The following is a 17,999-nucleotide window of genomic DNA, read 5'->3' on the forward strand; positions in this document are numbered from 1 at the left end:
CATGCCAACTGTACAGTGAAAGGCACCAGCCAATCAGGACGTGCAGAGAAAGCGCTAACCACTTCACCACAATGCTTTCTTTCTTTAAGTAAGCATTGGTGTTCTTGTTGTAGTTCCTAAATGTCTTCCCACTACTGTAATCACCTGACGTCACTGGCTACAACAAAGGCAAGAGCTCATCTGAATAAAACCTGGTTAAATTCCAGATACCAATTAAAAATCATCTTCACGTTAAACTAGTAATTGTACATTTTTGTATTTATTCCTCAGAACCGAGTGGTTAACATAAACTAGCTAAAATGTTGGCTAACCAGAAAAATAATCTGAATGGACTTTTGTTTTGTTTTTAAATGAGACTTTGTTTTTCCCTCATGTTTTTATAAACTTCTGGCCTACAGAACAACGGCAAGGCTTAACTTGTAAAAAAGCTAAAAAATAAATAAATTTAAAAAAAACCAACAAAAAAAGTTGAGCTCCATTCTTGAATAATTGTGTATTCATGTGAGGTCAGATAATCGGAAAAATTGACTTTCAGACCAAGAAAACAGACATGATTTTTCTTTTTTTTTGGCTATGTGAGTTGCATTTTCTTAAAACCCGGCAGATAAAAGTAAATAACTGGCTAAAAAATAGTTGTAAGAAAAGTTTGATTAATTCCTTTATTGCATATTAGTTATTTTCTAACAGTGTAAGAACTGTGATGACCTCTAGGTGGTGAATGTGTCTGTGTTTTGGCTTTTGTGTTGTGGTTTGTGCTGTGACTTATTCTACAGGCGCTGATTGAAGTAACTGGCTGTATGAGCTAAACCTGGGCTCAGTGAGGCTTGGTTATAAAAGCTCCATCCTTTCAGGTCTCTTTTGCTCACTGCCCTGATTTGAATACTAGCTTCCTGAACTACATCAACTTAGCTACAGCACATATTCTTGGGTTATTTTGCCTTCTACAGACTCTGCCACACACCCACTACTGACTAGCTGACAAACACGTTCTCTTTAATTATGTTCCATAAAATAAATGATCCTTTATTAGTTACTACCTGTGAGGTGGTGCTGTTCAAATACACCAACTTATACTAGTTAAAAAATGATAATTCTAGAGATAATCTTTGTCAGACAGGTTAAGTAACTATATATCAAAAGCAGCTATGAACACTTTGTTTATTTTGCAGTACTTTGCCTTTTCCTGGTCCATGTTGTCCCCTCAGTCTGACTTAAAAAGCACATGAACAGACTTAAGTTGGTGGGATGACTTCACAACTTGGGAATCCTGACCATTTGAGGAGTGCATGAATGGAAGCTATATTGATGTCAGCTCCTTCCACTGGAGAAGTATCTTGTTCTCATTATTTATGATATGTTTAGTAGTCTTACACTTTTCTTTCCTGAGACACAGACAAGCTCCCTCCCCAGTAAGGAAAGAAAAACACAGATTCCTCAAAACAGAGCACCTGTGGTTTTTCACCATTCAACTTTGGCAGTGTGACAGCACAGACAAACTGTGAGTGACAGAAGCACAGAGCTCTGATATTTGTTTGCAGCTGAGAAAACAGGCAGCATGTGTTTTCAGACTGTAGACTACCAGATTTGATTAGCTACTCCGACACTTTTTTCCTTAAGACAGGCTATCCAAGTATAAAGTTGCAGCACAACAGCTGGCAGCTGTAAAAATGATTTACACAAGCACCGTCTTAACAAGCACAGATAGTGTCTTCTCTAAAGTTTCACTTTATTATTACATCATCTAGTAAGAAATGAAACATAGTTTGTCTAGTGAGGTTAACACCATCACATTCTCGTGCACTTTCTTATTTTCATCCTTTTACCTTGTATGGGCACGGGATGTGATAACGCCTGCAGTTGTTCTCCATCCATGTTTTCTCCCAGATCTTCCGGTATGTGTGCTCGTATATGTAGCAGCCAATCACAGTGAACAAGGGAGCCAGGTACAGCACAGAGAACACTCCCATCCGGATCATGAACTTGACTAGTTTGGTCTGGTTCTCCTTCTCCAGAGGAATTTCCATGCGCACCCTGTTCAGAGCGACAATGCCCACTAAAAGCAGGGAGACGCCAACCTGACAGAAGACAGACGAGAAGTTAAGGCTCAGTGATAGCAGTAGAAGCATTACAAAAAAAAAAAAAAATTACTCTTTTAAAGGTTGGATGACTGACAGACAGGTCTAAAAGACATTTAACCACCCACCCATCATTACTAACCAATCCATCTCTCCCAATGTCCACACTTGTATTATTTCATGCAGCCATTAATCGGTTCACACCACATCCATCCTACTCACCACTTCTTTCATCCACCCACTCACTCATTTATCTCCTGAACTGTACTCACCGCCACATTGACACAGAGCGGTGCCAGAACAAACCACCTCAGGGCGTCTATGTCATACAGCCCTATGAAACACACTCCACTGATCCCATCTCCCTCGATTTTATTCAGGGCCAACAGGGTGACGGTCAGGGCCCCTGGGAGGCCCCAGGCAATCGCATGGAAGAGGAGGGCTTTCTTCTCAATGGCCTCGCTGCCCCATTTAGGCACGGCGGCCAAGAACCAAGTGATTGTCAGTATGACCCACCACACACTGCCGGCCATAGTGAAGAAGTACAAAACCATGAAGAACAGGGTGCATGCCTGAGAGAGAAACACAGGAGGAAAAACCTCTGATCAATTAATCATTTGGGAAAGGTCAGCAAAACTGTAAATCTGCAACTATATGGTAGTAAAAAGTAAATTCATGACACGTGTGCACTCTAAGTCAGGAAATAGATGATTGCACTGTGTAATAAAGATAAAGTAATGAAGTTAATAAGACAAGCATTTTTAAAGTGTAGCATAGTTATTTTTATTAATTGCTAAATAAACATCTGTCAACCTCATTATTCAACCACAAAAGAAATAATTTAAAATCTAGTTTAGAAGTTTTTAGCCCAGTAAATCATCACTGATGTGCCGACAATTTTAAATCGGGCAGTTTTTTCCACCCAGATTCCATAAAAATGAGCAAAACCTTGTTGTGGGAGCCCTGTGTTATGGTGGATGCTCTGAACTGGGAAGGGCTGACAGGGTTGCACGCGACCCTGCCTTCCAGCAGGAAACCCAGGAAAAACACCAGCGACACCATGACGTAACACACAGCGTAGAAGATTATTGGCCGCTCAGGGTACCGGAACCTATCGAGGAAGATAAAAGAAAATGACTTCGTGTCTTTCTCCACTGCAACGATACTAATACTTTCAAAGAAATCTTTATTTTAAAAGAGACTGGAGATATTATTTATTATTTCACTACATTAAACTTTTCAAACCTTGTAACATCAATCAGGAATGTCAGGAAGGTGAAGAGCGTTGCAGACAGACAAACAATGGAAACAACTCCAATGAAGTATCGGATGAAGGTGAGCTCCTGCTGGTTGAAGAACATTGAGGGGCATGGGGCAGAACAGTCCTTCCTGCCCATAAAAGTGTAACCCAGGTCTGGGTCGACCTTGAGCTCTCTGGGGCACCAGAAACCATAATCTCTTTGGACGGTCATTGATGATTGGTCAGTGGGTTCAGAGCCTGTTAGCAGGTCCTCTGCACGAGGATAGGGCTCATCACAATCTGGGAACCTGCCCCCCCAAAAAAGTTTAAAAAAATTATATAAAGACAACAGACTCCACAATGACCTTACGGCTACATTAACACAGCAGTTTCAGGAAAAATATTATAATCTACATCAAGGTAAGAAATCACTACATAGAGTTATCTAGGTTATGACATTGCTCTAAACCTGTACACTGAAGCCTATGCTGTAGATTTAATGCAGGACTATAAATCAAGCAAAAGTTTCAGTCGGATGTACCTCATCTCAGCAACTCTAAAATGACAATAAAGCTAAATTTAAAAAAACTTTACAAAGGTGCGACAAGGAAGGAGACTAATGAAAGATTTGAGACTTTAAATATTAAGTTGATTTAAAATATAGCAGATTCATACCTGCTGCACTCCATATCATCTGGCCAGGCTACGCCAAAAATTTCCATGAGTTTGTGGCACTCATCCTTGGCCCGCTGGCAAAGGGATCGGCATGGCATGGAAACGTGGCCGTACACAGTGCAGACTGGAGCGTACAGTGCACACAGGAACATCCTCAGATCAGCACTGCACACCAGGTTTACCATTGGATGAAAAGGCTTTGGAGGAGAAAAAGAACAAAAAATGCATAAATAAAATGTTGACACCAGTATTTTCATCTATGCAAAGCTCTATGACATAAAAACACTGACTGTGCAAAGTAAATGATAAGTGATATCCTAATCTCAGAGCAATACCTCTACACACTGACATTTGGTGCTGCTGGTATTCAACACTAAAGTCAGTGTTAATCAGCAAGAAAAGCTTGGTATTAAACATGACATGTATGTGGCTGATCCTAACACACATGCAGTGTCTTATAAATATATATTTACACACAGGCTCAGGACGTTAAATGCTATCAGCAGCACACACGAGAAGGCTCATATTTAGCCAGAAATAGACATCAAAGGGGATGGAGGGAAAGCGAGAAGGATAGCAAATAATCTTTCAGTTGCAACTTACACTACTACTCAGTATTTCATCAGCAGTTAGAGGCTTATGAAATATGTACAGCTGCAATCATATTACCACAGATCTCTTTGAAGTTGGGGACAGCAAAGGCAGACTACTGAAGGCTGGAGCTACAGCCATTTGTCAGTAAAATGAGCAAACAAACAGCAGGGCTTTTCACACATGGGAGATTATATACCCTGTTCCCTGTAGGGACAGACTTAATGGTTTAAGGATGACTTTTGACCTTCATGGTGCTGGTTAGAAGATCTCAAAACAAATTACCAGGAAAATGTAACTCATACATACTTATTACTTGCATATTAAAACAATCACATTATAACTTGCTCACATAATGCTATTTTACAGATGCACTCATATGTTTTAATAACATTGCGTGCACTGTGAGCAGCGTGTCTATGTGAAGTGACCTGCATTCAGTTCATATCATTTGAAAGCACTAAAACGGAGCTTTCGGTGGATCTTTTACTAAAGAGGAAAGAAATCAGAGCAGAACCAGGGCAGTAATGAGTAAAGACTACAGCTGTGAAACAATACACTTGCTTGACTGCACATAACACTGCATTGTGCATATGCGTAAAGGAAAAAATGTGTTTGTGCGACACAAAACAGTAAACTTGCATTGATTGCTTATCATAAAAACTATAGTGCATCCTCATATAGAGAGCATTTGTGAAAATATCCACGCACCAGTGAATGCGAGTGTGTGTTTTATGCTCATTTCTGTGTGAGGTCAGGCCTTGCGAGTATGTTTTGATCGTTCTCAATTGCCGTGTTCCAGATCTGCACACTGGAGATGTTCCACCAGTAAATGGATGCAGTGGTGCATGAGATGAGTGTGACACAGTTTTGCGTATTGCACAGAGACACATGTGAATGTGTGCACACGCCACCACTCAACTTCATGAATTTTGCAACCCATGCTTTTCTTTTTCTTTTTAAAAATTTATTTTATGAGCAGCTTGCGTTGTGGCCAATGGTATGAAAACTGATCTAGAAAAATGATCCTTTTATGTTGCTGTAATAGTATTTAAGAAATTCTCAGGTAATCTTGCCTCTTCAGTGTTTTCTAAGATGCTTCAGGAGCCACACAGGAGCACAAACTTCTCTTTGAATAACACGCAAACCTCATTACATGATGGGGAGGTCCAGAGTGAAGGCTCAGCTAAATATCTAACCAATCAAATATATCCAAATTTGTGCGCTGCGCTGGAGATTTACCAATCAGTGCAAATCTAGGAACTGGATTTCAGTTATGTTGTTTATTACTTCTTCTAAGGAGATTTTGTGATGTTACCAGGATTAATCAAAAAATTAAAGACTGATTTGTATAAAGATTGCATCTACCAAAATACACATCGGACTGAAGGCAGAACTATTAGGAGATGTTCTTATTCTAACATGAAAAACTAGTTTGTATTATAAACTCAAACTCAAAAAAGTATTTATCACACTTTTAAGTTCTCCACACTGGAATAAAAGGTTCAGGTGCAAATAATTAGAACCTGGCAGAAGATTTAGGATGTGTATTTCAAATGATTTGAAATACAGTAATTCAGTTGACGGTAAGGAAAGTCATCTATCTCAGACAATTCAGCCCAAAGGCTTGATCACAGGATCAGCCTGCATCTTTTGAAACTGCTGAAGTCAAAGTGCATGCACATTCAGCCAGAGGGAGATTGCACTAATTTCACCTGCCTGGGAGGGGTATCAGGGAAATGCCTCAACTGTGTGATATTACACAGAGCACGAGCATCATTCAACAGTTTTGTGTTTACAGCAATCAAACGGATTAATCTACAATTTAAAAAAAATAATTGTGGCACACACTTGCATCCCCTACCCTGAGATGTCATAAAAGGACACACACACACACACACACACACACACACACACACACACACACACACACACACCTATTTGTATTTGCAGTGGTAACTTTGCCTGCAATATTTCTAGGCCTTAAAATGAGGATATGAAGTGTAATGACTGTGTGAGAACGTTCAATTTCTTTTTTGTACTATGTTTAAAAAACAAAACAAAGAAACAAAAAACACCCCAAAACCACAGTACATATGTTCAGGTGGTGCCAGCTGAAACTGGAGAGTTCCAAGTGTCTGACATGAGTCATGTTCACTGCAAGGACTTTACTCAGAAATAAGATGTTCTGTGAGATACTGATATAATGGATTGACACTCTTCTAAAATTCTTTAACGCCATCTAATGCTGTCTCTGATGTTAACTGATGATAATGACAGTGTTATCAGGTATCCTTATTAATGTAGCAAAACATGTATTCATGCTTAACATAGAAGACAGACAAACGAGACAAGCTGCAACTGTCAGCAGCTTAAAACCTGTCCCTCTCTTTTGCAGTCTGAGATGTAGAGACTGCAAAATCAGAATTTAGTTTAGGATTTGATTTGGCTCATATGGTACTGTGGCTCACTGCCACAAATATCACTGCTAATTTGAATGTTTATGTTGAAATGTTTATGATAAGTGTTCTGTGATGTGATTCCAAGTATGTTGTAAATTCCTCAAATTAATTTTTACATTTACTTGAATGTATCACTTCACCATTTGCGTTCACCGTTTCCGTACTGGTGCAGTCTTTCAGTAAAGTGCAGTCTAATTCTTTCCAAGCCATTTTAGAAAAACAAAATCTGAAAGTGTTCTGGTCCTCAGTTTCAACAGCTATGTTTATCTGATGTACTCCCACCTCACTCAACGAGCCTAAGGCCACACTTAGACGACGAGTATCTGCTTTCTGCATGAGTGTGTGTCTGCCTGCATGGACGGCTGGAGGCTTTCTTCTCCTCATACTAACTCTACAGCAAATGTGTGTGCAACTCCTTTTCTACATGTCCCCATTCTGCCCATTTTGCCAGTGCGTGTAGGTTTACATGTGCACTTGTGTGTATGTGTCAGTGTTCTTGTATTTAGCCTATGTCCCACTTATTGCGTTTCCAGTGTGTGTGCTTATGCTAGGCTTGCGTGCCTGAAAAAGTCAGCTTGTGTGTGTGTGCACAACTATTTTGGCAGTCAGGGCAATTGCCCCCACATCTCCTACCACAAAGAGAATATTGATATTAAGTGGTCTAACTGTGCCACCCAGCAAGAGAGAAGGGGGATGGCAATCAGCCTTCCATGGCGGGCAACTTGAGTGAATTGCTTGGCATTTTGTGTGTCAGTTGTGATGGAGGAACAGGGAAAGGAAAGCAGAATAGCCCACAAATCTGCCTTAGGGGAGAGGACAGCCTATTAAGACATGGAAAGATGTGGAAGAATGAGTAGGGTGGGGAGAAGAGGATACAACCACTGCAGTGGATCTGCTTCCTGCATTGTTTTATTTCTTTTAGTCTATAGTGGACAGATGATGAAGAAAGAATAAAGTCACACTATAAAGAAAACGGGTACCTACCTTTAAAAAAAACATGAAAAACAAACTAAATGTACAGTGCACCTCCATTAAAATCTGCAGTATACCAGCACATAGTCTTATCCATTACATTTCCCAGTTAGCCAAGTTATTGAGATATCACAAATAAACTAACAGTTGCAGTCCAAAACTTCAGAAAAGCAGATTATTTAAACTACTGCCATGTTTCTGCCCAAGTAAATTTGCTGGGAAATATGCAATTTAATGCATACAAACATACCATCCACGAGTGAGCAAGCACACTGTGCAACAGACTGCTGTCTGCAGCTGCTGGGAAAATGCTGCAGCCGTTTAAAAATCTAAAGAGTTTGTGGTGTCCCGCTTTTAATCTATTTTTTATATCTTTTATATCTTTCCTTTCATTTTGCTTTTATATCCTTAAATGGCAGCTATGTGTCAATCCTTAGTAGCACACCTACTGGAAAACAAATTTGTGAAAACTCTGGCATTACCACCATTTCTGAATGGATTCTAAAATGCAGTCCGACCTTAGATAACCGAGCCACAATTACAGAAAACATAATGTGACAAACTCATTTAACAGCCACTCACACAGGGACAAAGACACACACAGTGCAAGATACAAAAACAAAATGTTCCCTGTAGCTGCTTCACAGACAACAAGCAAGAGGAATTTTGAATCATTCCTCCCCCGCAAAACTGTTTTAGTTCATCGTGTCTCAATTAAGCTGCACTATTTAGGTCATCCAGCAGCATCGTAATTGGTTTTAGGTCATTGCTTTAGCTTGGGTACTCCAAAATATTAATTATCTTTCTCAATCATTGTGTCGATTTAGTTGTGTACTTTGAGTAATTGTTATTTTTTTTGGCTTCACACAATCTCTCCTAAGCTTCGGTCATACACTGGTGCCCTGACTCTCCCCTGTAAAACGTCTGGATACAATTTTAAATTGCTGTTCCTTTAGACTCTGACCTTGACACTCCTTTCATAATGCTTCACTGTCAGCAGGAGATGTTGTTCATGGTGTGCATTGGATTTTTTTCCTCCAAGCACAGCACTGTGCATTTCAGTTCTACTTCTTTGGTTTGCTTTGTGGGATAGCAGTGATTTCCTTTATGCTGTCTTTCCATTAAAATCAATCCTATTATTCAGTGTCTTTTCTTATAGACAACAGGAACAAAGGTTTTGGTAGATGTCACTGCAGGTGTTTTTCTGCCACCCTAGGGTAACCTCATTTGGAAGCAACAGTCCTGCAGTTCTGCTATTTGCAGTTTGTCCTTTGGTAGGGTTATTAACATCCAGGTCTTTAAAAATATTTTTCTGATATTTACTTTTTTTTAAAGCAATGCTGCTTCTTTAAACGCTGTGATCAAGACACCCTTTTTATGAAAAGAGCAGATACATTTAAGTAAGTATTGACTTTCTTTCCAGCCTTCAATGTGAGGGGAAAAAAACAAAAACAAAAAACCCCCAGGAAGTTCATGTTTATGTACTTGATTTTCAATTAACTTTGAAATTGTTTTATTACTTTAGTTAATCAGACTGTGTCTTCTATATTTGTGACACACATGAAGATCAGATTACACTTGAACACTTGTGAATTATAATTGGAGATGTGCAAAAACTTTTTATGCTCAGTCATTAAAGGTTAAAAAAAAAAAAAACTGACACAGTAGTCACTAGATGAATTTAAAATATTGTAATGAATAATCAAGGCTAAAGTAGGTTATAAAAAATTACTGTGTCCAGTCAAGAACATAGTTGCACAAAACGCATAGCTTTAAAAAAGTCTACAGTTATCAAATGGTCACCAAACATACTTCCAAAACCCCATCCATCATGCAATACTTCAATTTGACATCTCCCCCACACAGCTTTAAAAATGGTATGAATGCTGGTTTGACCTCAGTCACCGAGTATCTGTATTTGTGAGAAACATTTTAACATTCACAAATTTGGCTTTCATCATAGCCCTTAGTGCAGCATGAGTGCCGCTGAACCAATGGCTGTGCATGGGAAACTTATGCTTTCTGAATTTGTGGCACCCCCACTGGTATAGTTTAAAGTCCCTTAAATCAAATATAACAATATTTTTAATTTAAACTGTACAATATAGTCTTAATAGTAAAAACAACATGCAGAATTTAGCCATCCATCAAACACAGACAATGGTGGGGAAAATCAATTTAAAAAAAAAAAAAAATCACATGTTGACTGTATGTGTGTGAGCAAGTGCTCGGGACAGACAACTTTGAGTATTCACAAAGAAAAGAATGAGAACCAGAGTGGGTTTTTCAGCAAAATAAGAAAAAAGGCCCCTGACTGGTCCACCTCTTATTCAATAGAGGGATTAAGTTTCTTTCTCTTTACTCCCTCTCTCAAAAGAAAGCCGGGGGAGGGAGAGGGAAAGAAATGGAAGGAGACTAAAAAAGCTTCAGAAAGAAAAAAGAAAGAAAGAAAAAAGAAAAACAGAAAGAAAGAGGCATGTGATAAACATTCACCTAATGCAGGCAATACTTTTGGTAAACAGGAGATAGACAGCAAAAACTAATTTAAAGATGGAAGTGAAAGAAAAAAAAAGACCAAAGTGCAAAATCAAAAAGTAGGAAAAATATAGGATTGAAGGGAAACTAGAATCTTTATAGCTGATCAAAGCACTTCCTTCCTCACGCTCACCAACCAATCATGTCCCTTGGGAAGGAAAAGGGGCTTACCCGGTGAATGCACGGCAAGAAAACTCAATAAAATGGTGACAATGTGTTATATATACACATTATTGAAACTTCTGCCTTAGGCTACTGAAATATGAAGCTCATGGTCCACGGTCAACAATTTAGAGCGATTACTTTTATATATTGCCGGTTTTCTTATTTATTTTCCTTATGACACACTAACATGTCTTTTGTGAATGATACACAATCAGATGGTGAGCTGCTTTGTGCCCTTACATTTTTCAAATATCTTAACATCGTGGTAGAGCAATGTCAATAAAGCTGGCCTTACCACAACTCATTACAAACGAGTTAACACCCTTGCCGTCCAATATTCCCAACTGGCCATACAATGAATTAAATTTGTTTTCGTTGCCCAACTCCCTTTTTTTCCTTACTTTTCCTCTCCCCCTCCAAAGCAGCCAAGAACAGTTAACTGGAAACAGGATTCATATCCAAATATGAACATTTGGTTTTTGGATCTCTAATATCTTTGAGTAGTCAGTTTAGCCAGTCTTTGTGTGTGTGCGTATGTGGATTTTGTAGAAAATCCAGTTAGCCAACTTTGCAGAAACTCAGACACTTCGTCAACTGTTGAGGGAGGGGTAGAGGGAAAAGAAAAGAAAAAAAAAACTGGAGTGGAATGGGAAAAAGAGCGGCGGTTTCTCGGTGGATTAGGGAGTCAAATGGATTGGAAAGAGTGTTTAGAGTGTGAGAAGCCCAGACGAACACACGCACACTTCCTGAAACTGTCACCAGCTTTGTGTTGTGGTCAAATCAAGGTGACAGGCTGGTGAGCAAAAGCCTCCAATGAAATGGCTTCTGAACTGGCAAGTAATGCTTTTTTCTAACCCCTCCCCCAAATACCCCATACTTTTAAATCAACGTGTCTAACTTAACATTCTGACGTGCGTGACTAACAAATGCACAATAATTAATTTAGTTCTTAGCTTACACAAATAGTTTTGTTTTTTTTCCCGCCCTCGCCACAGAATAGTGATACTGGGATACATAATGCTCAATAACATGCTTTTAGATATTAATCGTAATGCCAAAAAATTGGTTATATGGCTGTTAAACCCAGAAATATCTAATATTAATGCATTTACATTTAGTAATAAATTCTCTAAGAAACTTGTAGATTATATGTTTTACTAATGTGTCATCTTTATACGCACTTTCTCTATAAAGCCACCTCAATCTGCCTGTAAATTAATGGTACTAAAATGCTGATCTTTTGATGCTCTGCTAGATGCTTCTTTCGGTTCTTTCACCTCTGATGCACGAGAGGGAATTTAGAGAAGACAAATCAAGCTTTTGCCTACTAAACCTTAGCAAAGCCCATCTGGACACATCACCATCACACGCTCTGCATTTCTTTTCCTTCCTCTCTTCCAATCTCTGTCTCACACACAACTCACTCTCAAATGAGCCGGGCAGGCCCTGCAGCACAAATGCTGTCAGACCACATCGGCTCTACTTCCATTAGCCATCTTAAACATAACATCCTTGCAACATCCCCACTCCACTAAGCTATGAGAACTAAATCGTGCATTTCTCTCCTGCTTACTGCGGAAACTAAAAAGCTCCTGTTTGCGTCAGCCTCTCTTCCTGCCACTTGATCCCTCCACACACTCAAGACTGTTAACAGCATCCTCCTCTAATGCTTCCATACATTAAAGCCAATCACACTGTCTCTAGTGCTCTATTGTGCAAGAGAAGTGCATTATTGCAGTTCACAGTCACGCAGACTACATACTCCCTCTCATTGGATCAGCTCACCTCCTGTTTTCTATTTCTGTTTTCTTACTGATGCCTAGTTTTTCTCCACTTTTACCAGATAGAATTAATCCCACAGTTATTTGATAAAAATGTACACGTGATTAATGCGTTCATAAAGAAATCCACACACACAGTCTCTCTGTGGCTATGTCCCTGCTCCCTCTCTTCTCTCACATGCTTGTGAGAGACGCAGGCGTTGGCCATGAATAGATGAACTGCACACACTGTGATGCTCTCCTCCCTAATCTCTGAAAAGACAGTTAAAGAAGGGGCAGCGTTCTCTCACACCCTTTCCTCTTTTCATTCAGTTGTTCGTTTATCCATGTCTATCCGTCGTTCGCTCGGGAGGACCAGACAAAGCCGCAAATGGCATTCCCCTTCACGTTCACTTCCCCTCCTCCTCTCCTCCTATCTTCTTTCTCCCGTATTCATCTCTTATTTTTCTTGCCTCCCATTTACTCCCTGCAATTATGCTGACACGCACTTGTCCACCTCTACCTCTCCTTTTCCTTTTTTACTCTTCCAACATCAGCATTCATTGACTCCCCCACCCGCCTTCATTTTATGTTCAACAAAAACTATTTAACCAAAATATAAAAACATCCAATATCTCCTTTGTGTGAATAATCCAGTGGTGCACATTCCTTGATTTCTTTTCAGTCAACCTGCTAACATTTTATTGCAATGTGCCAGTCAAGGTGCTAAATTATTTATGCCTTGCACAAGATATGTCGGCGCAATCAATGAACATGGATTTAAGCATTTTCTATCCACTTAAAACCTCAACAATCTTGAAATTTTCTATTATATATATATATATATATATATATATATATATATATATATATATATATATATATATATATATATATATATATATATATATATATATATATATATATACACACACACACACACACACACACACACACACACACACACACATATACACATGGCTGTTTCTGTATATTTATATTAACAGGAACAGCCATGATTTGCTCTGTTTCTTTATCCACAGCTTTTCCTACTGTAATTTTGTAACAAATTCCAATCTCACCACAAATTAGATGAGACAAAACACAACACTGTCTCTTTCTGAACATGGTGAACAAAATTCTTGCAAGAAAAACTGAGAAGAAGAAAAAGGAGTAGACACATGTTTCATATAATCAGCTGTTGGGAAGGGTTACTGGTATTACCTATGCTAAGAAGAGAACAGTTAAAGTATCTATGACACAGTCTGAAATTACTTGAAATTACATCTTTCTTCACTGATGTCTAGCAAAGGCAGACATGGCTGACTGGACAAAGAGAAAATTATGGGTTGTCTTTGCCTTATGCTTTATATTACCAGCAACTGCTGTTTCATTAGTGTGGGTGGAGAGACGCAGCTACACCATGTTTCTCAATGATTTCACTGCTCTGACTGTAAACATCACAGATTTTTAAGACTTCCGATGACTCGTCCAATCTTCAAAGACAAATAGCACTCCAGGGCAATTTGTATTGTTCAACCAAATGACTTAGCTACAAGTATGAATCTCCAATTTCCTCCCTTTTCCCTGTTATTTGCAGTCCTTCCCCTCCTCAGTTTATTTTAGAGCATGCACTCATCTAATTTCCCTCTCCTCCCTTCCTCTGCCTGCCTGTCTCCCTCCATTCCTGCCTTTCCTTCTCTGCCTATTTAACTACCATGGCAACAGGTGATGTAGAGACTCTCACAGGACCATGTCTCATTGCAGATAATGCAAACACACATTCACCCACACTCACATTGTGGCAGGACTCTTTCGATCGACGAACCATCCAAAAAGTATAGCAACGCTCGCACGAGGAGCGACACGGAGAAAGTGTGAAAGTGAGAACAAAAGAAACTGAGAAGCGTAGGAGAGAGGGTCAAATGAAATGATAAAGATGTAGGTGGGGAGCCAAGAGTGTGACAATGGAGCTGAAGCAGATCACCCACACATGTCCTAACACCATCTAAGCCGCCTGTGCATCCATCTGCTACAACTTGCATGTTTTATTAGAGTATGAGAAAAAACTAAATTTCTAGCACCTGGATAATCTTTGATATTTTGCAGAATATATACATTTGAAAAATATATTTATATACGTGTATATATTTAAAACAATACATTTTGAAGTTCATGTTTAGTGTAATAAATTATTTTCATTATGAGGCATCTGTATGAGCATTCCTCAGGGTGCAATTAAATCACATAACTACATAAAAACCTCTGTTAATATCCTGTTTCATGAACGGCCTGTGTTTATTTTAAACTACCACACCAGAGGAAAAACCGTTGTTTCTTTGTTCACTGCCTTCATTTGTTCTGTTTACTAGTTGTATTGTTCTCAGTGCATTTTTTATCAATTAAAAAAATTACATGAGAAAACCACATAGAAGCAGAAAAAACAATAACGATCACAGCACAGGTATATTGATTAGAAGAGATACAGCAATGTAAAAGAGGCGGACCTCTAAAAGATCCTGGAAAAAATGAGAAGGAGCGCAAGATGGTTGAAAATACAGTAAACAGAAGTGCACCATGTGAAGCAGTGCAAGTTATTGCTTGTTAACATTAATATGTGATCTCAGAACATGCTTTTTAAAAAATGATTTTATACCGTTCAGTTTTTAAAAAGTGCGCATTAAAAAAAAAAGGCTACATTTTTTTGTAGGGTGGTAGTTGTATAGGCAGCAATACACACAAGCGTACTTTTTATGACAAAACATGGCAGAATGTCTGAAAAGCAGTTCAGTTGTTCTTTATAGTTACAAAACTATTCAATAATCCTGTATACATTTTATGTATAAGAGAGCTATTTTTGGAGGATTGAGAGCTGAATGTGGCTCACATAAGTGCACAATTAGTAGCGCTAGAGCTTTTAATGCTGACCTGCAGTGAGCTGAAAACACTAGAGCTGCCTCGTGTTGAGTGGCTTTGCGTGAGAAGGGGATCAATGCTGGTGTGTTTGTGTATGTGTGTATGTTAGTGTGAAGCTGGGTTAAATATCTCTCGCTAGTTGCACACACACATTTCCACACACAGTTCTGTAGCTGGGTCATGCGTTCAGATTAAGTCCATAAGACATGGATAACCTATATTAATGTGTTTCCAAGGGAAACATGTCAACTGAACTGATAGACCTCAGTACAGAACCCACACACAGAAATAGGAAGATGCGCACTGAGGCATACATGCAGTGCAGGTGATGGATTAACAAACCATGCAAGTATCCCAAAGCTGATATTACATAATCATCTGGAAGGTCTGGAAGAAACAACAGATGGTTGTCATAAACATGGAAAGAAAGGGAGAGAAAGATGGATTTAAGAGGGAAAAAAAGGATTTTATATGTTTTAGCTTATTAGACCTGGAGATTACACTATTGCCTTTTTTATTTTAATTAAAAGGACAAAATCATTTTAATAAAAATGTAAAACCTTATGTTAAAGGTGATAGAAGTCCTTTAAAAAGAGAATGATAGTTGTCAGGCAATACAGTTTTCTTTTTTCCCCTTGCCTGATACTTTAATACTTTTTCAGCTTCATTTTAAAGCAGCATTATTGTTGTAACGCACTGACAATGGTATTAGGTTAGGCAATTCAAACCATTATGGTTCTTATTTTCATTGCAAAAATCTGTTTTATTATATTTACAGCAGGGTACAGAGCAGCGTTTGAGAAATGGGAAAATCTCTCCAATCTCTCCTTAAATCTTTCTTTACAAAGCTTTGTGAGGCATTGTGAGGGTGGATAAGCATAGTGGAAGCTATGTAGATGGGAACATTGTGCCAAAAAACAGGGCCAGGCAGTGCCTTTGTTCTGCGTATAAATAAATGATTGCTTCATTTGGGCTGGCGGCTTCAATAGACTGTCAGAACAAGCAACATAATCAAGTGTTCAATTGAAACAAACAGGAACTTTTAAACCGAATGAGGACCTGTCTGTCTCTTGGGGAGTGAATAGGGTAATAAGCCTCTTCAGATGCTCTGAACATGCACACACTAACACACACGGCATAGCACAAACTCAACCAACCCATCACACGCTCACAAACGCACTTCTATAACAACTAATTCCCTCTTTCGTATTCACATATGCACAAAGTTTAAAAAAAAACAAAAAACAGCTCACACTTAAGCACAACAAGCCTCCAACTCACTAGATTTGGCATGCACACACACACACACTTTCTGTTGCGGGGACCTGGTAGCCCCAGTGTGGTCGTTCTTAAACAGAGCAGTCTTATTTTGAACGACAGGACCCCATGGTGAGAGAAACACAAACAGCGGAGACAGTAGAGTCTAAAGTCTTTACACAACCCGTCACTCTGTCAGAATTTCCCTCCATTTAGTTTCTGACATTCTCTTTCTGCTCTACTGCCCCACATATTTTCTTCTTTTAACCCTTTATCCCTTTCTTCTACCTCCAGTTCTTTTGGTGACCTCAACGGATTAAACTACCTCTGCAGCACGCATGCGCCCAAATGTTTTCTCTTTTTAACCACATCTGAGTTTAGGGCATTATGATAAAGGTGTAAAATGGGAATTTAACCCCACATGGATGCATGTATATAAGCATTAGATCATTTCAAACTGGCTGCCCTCCTGAACTAGGTTATAAAACAAAGGTGTTGTTGTGGTATAGGAAAAGCTCTTAAGCATCTTTTCCTAATAATTAAGTATGCAAAGACCTGCTTGTCACTTCATCATATTCACACTATTGTTGCCTTTGAGCTTACAACTGACCTCATGACTTGAGTATATGTTTTACAGGTTACACAGAATATATTAACAACCCGAACTCTAGTCTAATAGTAGTTCTTAACATTGTTGGACATTTTTTAAATACCTGTCTAAATAAGCTGGATTCAGCAGTGGATTCAAAGGAATTCAGTGCTCAGCAAAGACTTCTCTGCCTAAAAGCGATTTCTCCAAAATGCATGATTTTGTGGTGTAAACCTACTAAACGACCAATATAATTTTGCTTTAGAAGCACTATGCTATACAGTAGAGTAAAACAAGGCCTTCTTTAAATCTCTCTTAAAATTAAATATATCGAATGATATTGCATGAGCTTTACTAACTTAAAAGTGATTCTACACAACAGGAACAAAAAAGAAAATTAGATGAAGTAAGTAGGAGGATAAGAAATAATTTATCCCAAAATCTTGAAATTACTTTAACATCAATAACTAATAACTCAATAAAGCTCAATAAAACAAATGCAATATCACAGAATAAAACTGGGCAGACAGGGGTCAGTTATAATAAATCAAATAGCAATCAATATCAATTTTATTGATCTAGCAACAAATTACAATAGCAGTCGCCTCAAGGTGCTTTATTTTGAAAAGGTAAAGACCCTACAATAATAGGATAGAATTAAAAGTTAAATAGGTATAGTAGGTATGAGGCGATAAAGATTTTCTATTGGAGCTGAAACTGATGTTAGATTAAGTGTTCAGTGTGCAGAAGGTCTACATTATC

General features: G+C 38.6%; 1 protein-coding gene across 2 annotated transcripts in view; it reads right to left on the reverse strand.

Moving 5' to 3' along the window:
* The window catches only part of LOC116313265 (frizzled-3-like), a 29,881-nt gene that overhangs the window by 4,061 nt on the left and 7,821 nt on the right, over positions 1–17,999 (reverse strand). For both annotated transcript variants that reach the window (XM_031730887.2, XM_031730886.2), the window contains exons 3-7: positions 3,991–4,187; positions 3,321–3,623; positions 3,024–3,186; positions 2,348–2,647; positions 1,824–2,075 (exon numbers count right to left, since the gene is read on the reverse strand). In XM_031730887.2, the coding sequence (XP_031586747.1) occupies positions 1,824–2,075; positions 2,348–2,647; positions 3,024–3,186; positions 3,321–3,623; positions 3,991–4,187 (1,215 nt within the window). The remainder of the gene's footprint in view (positions 1–1,823; positions 2,076–2,347; positions 2,648–3,023; positions 3,187–3,320; positions 3,624–3,990; positions 4,188–17,999) is intronic.

This window comes from Oreochromis aureus, linkage group 1 (assembly GCF_013358895.1).
Source record: "Oreochromis aureus strain Israel breed Guangdong linkage group 1, ZZ_aureus, whole genome shotgun sequence".
NCBI classification, from domain to species: Eukaryota; Metazoa; Chordata; class Actinopteri; order Cichliformes; family Cichlidae; genus Oreochromis; species Oreochromis aureus.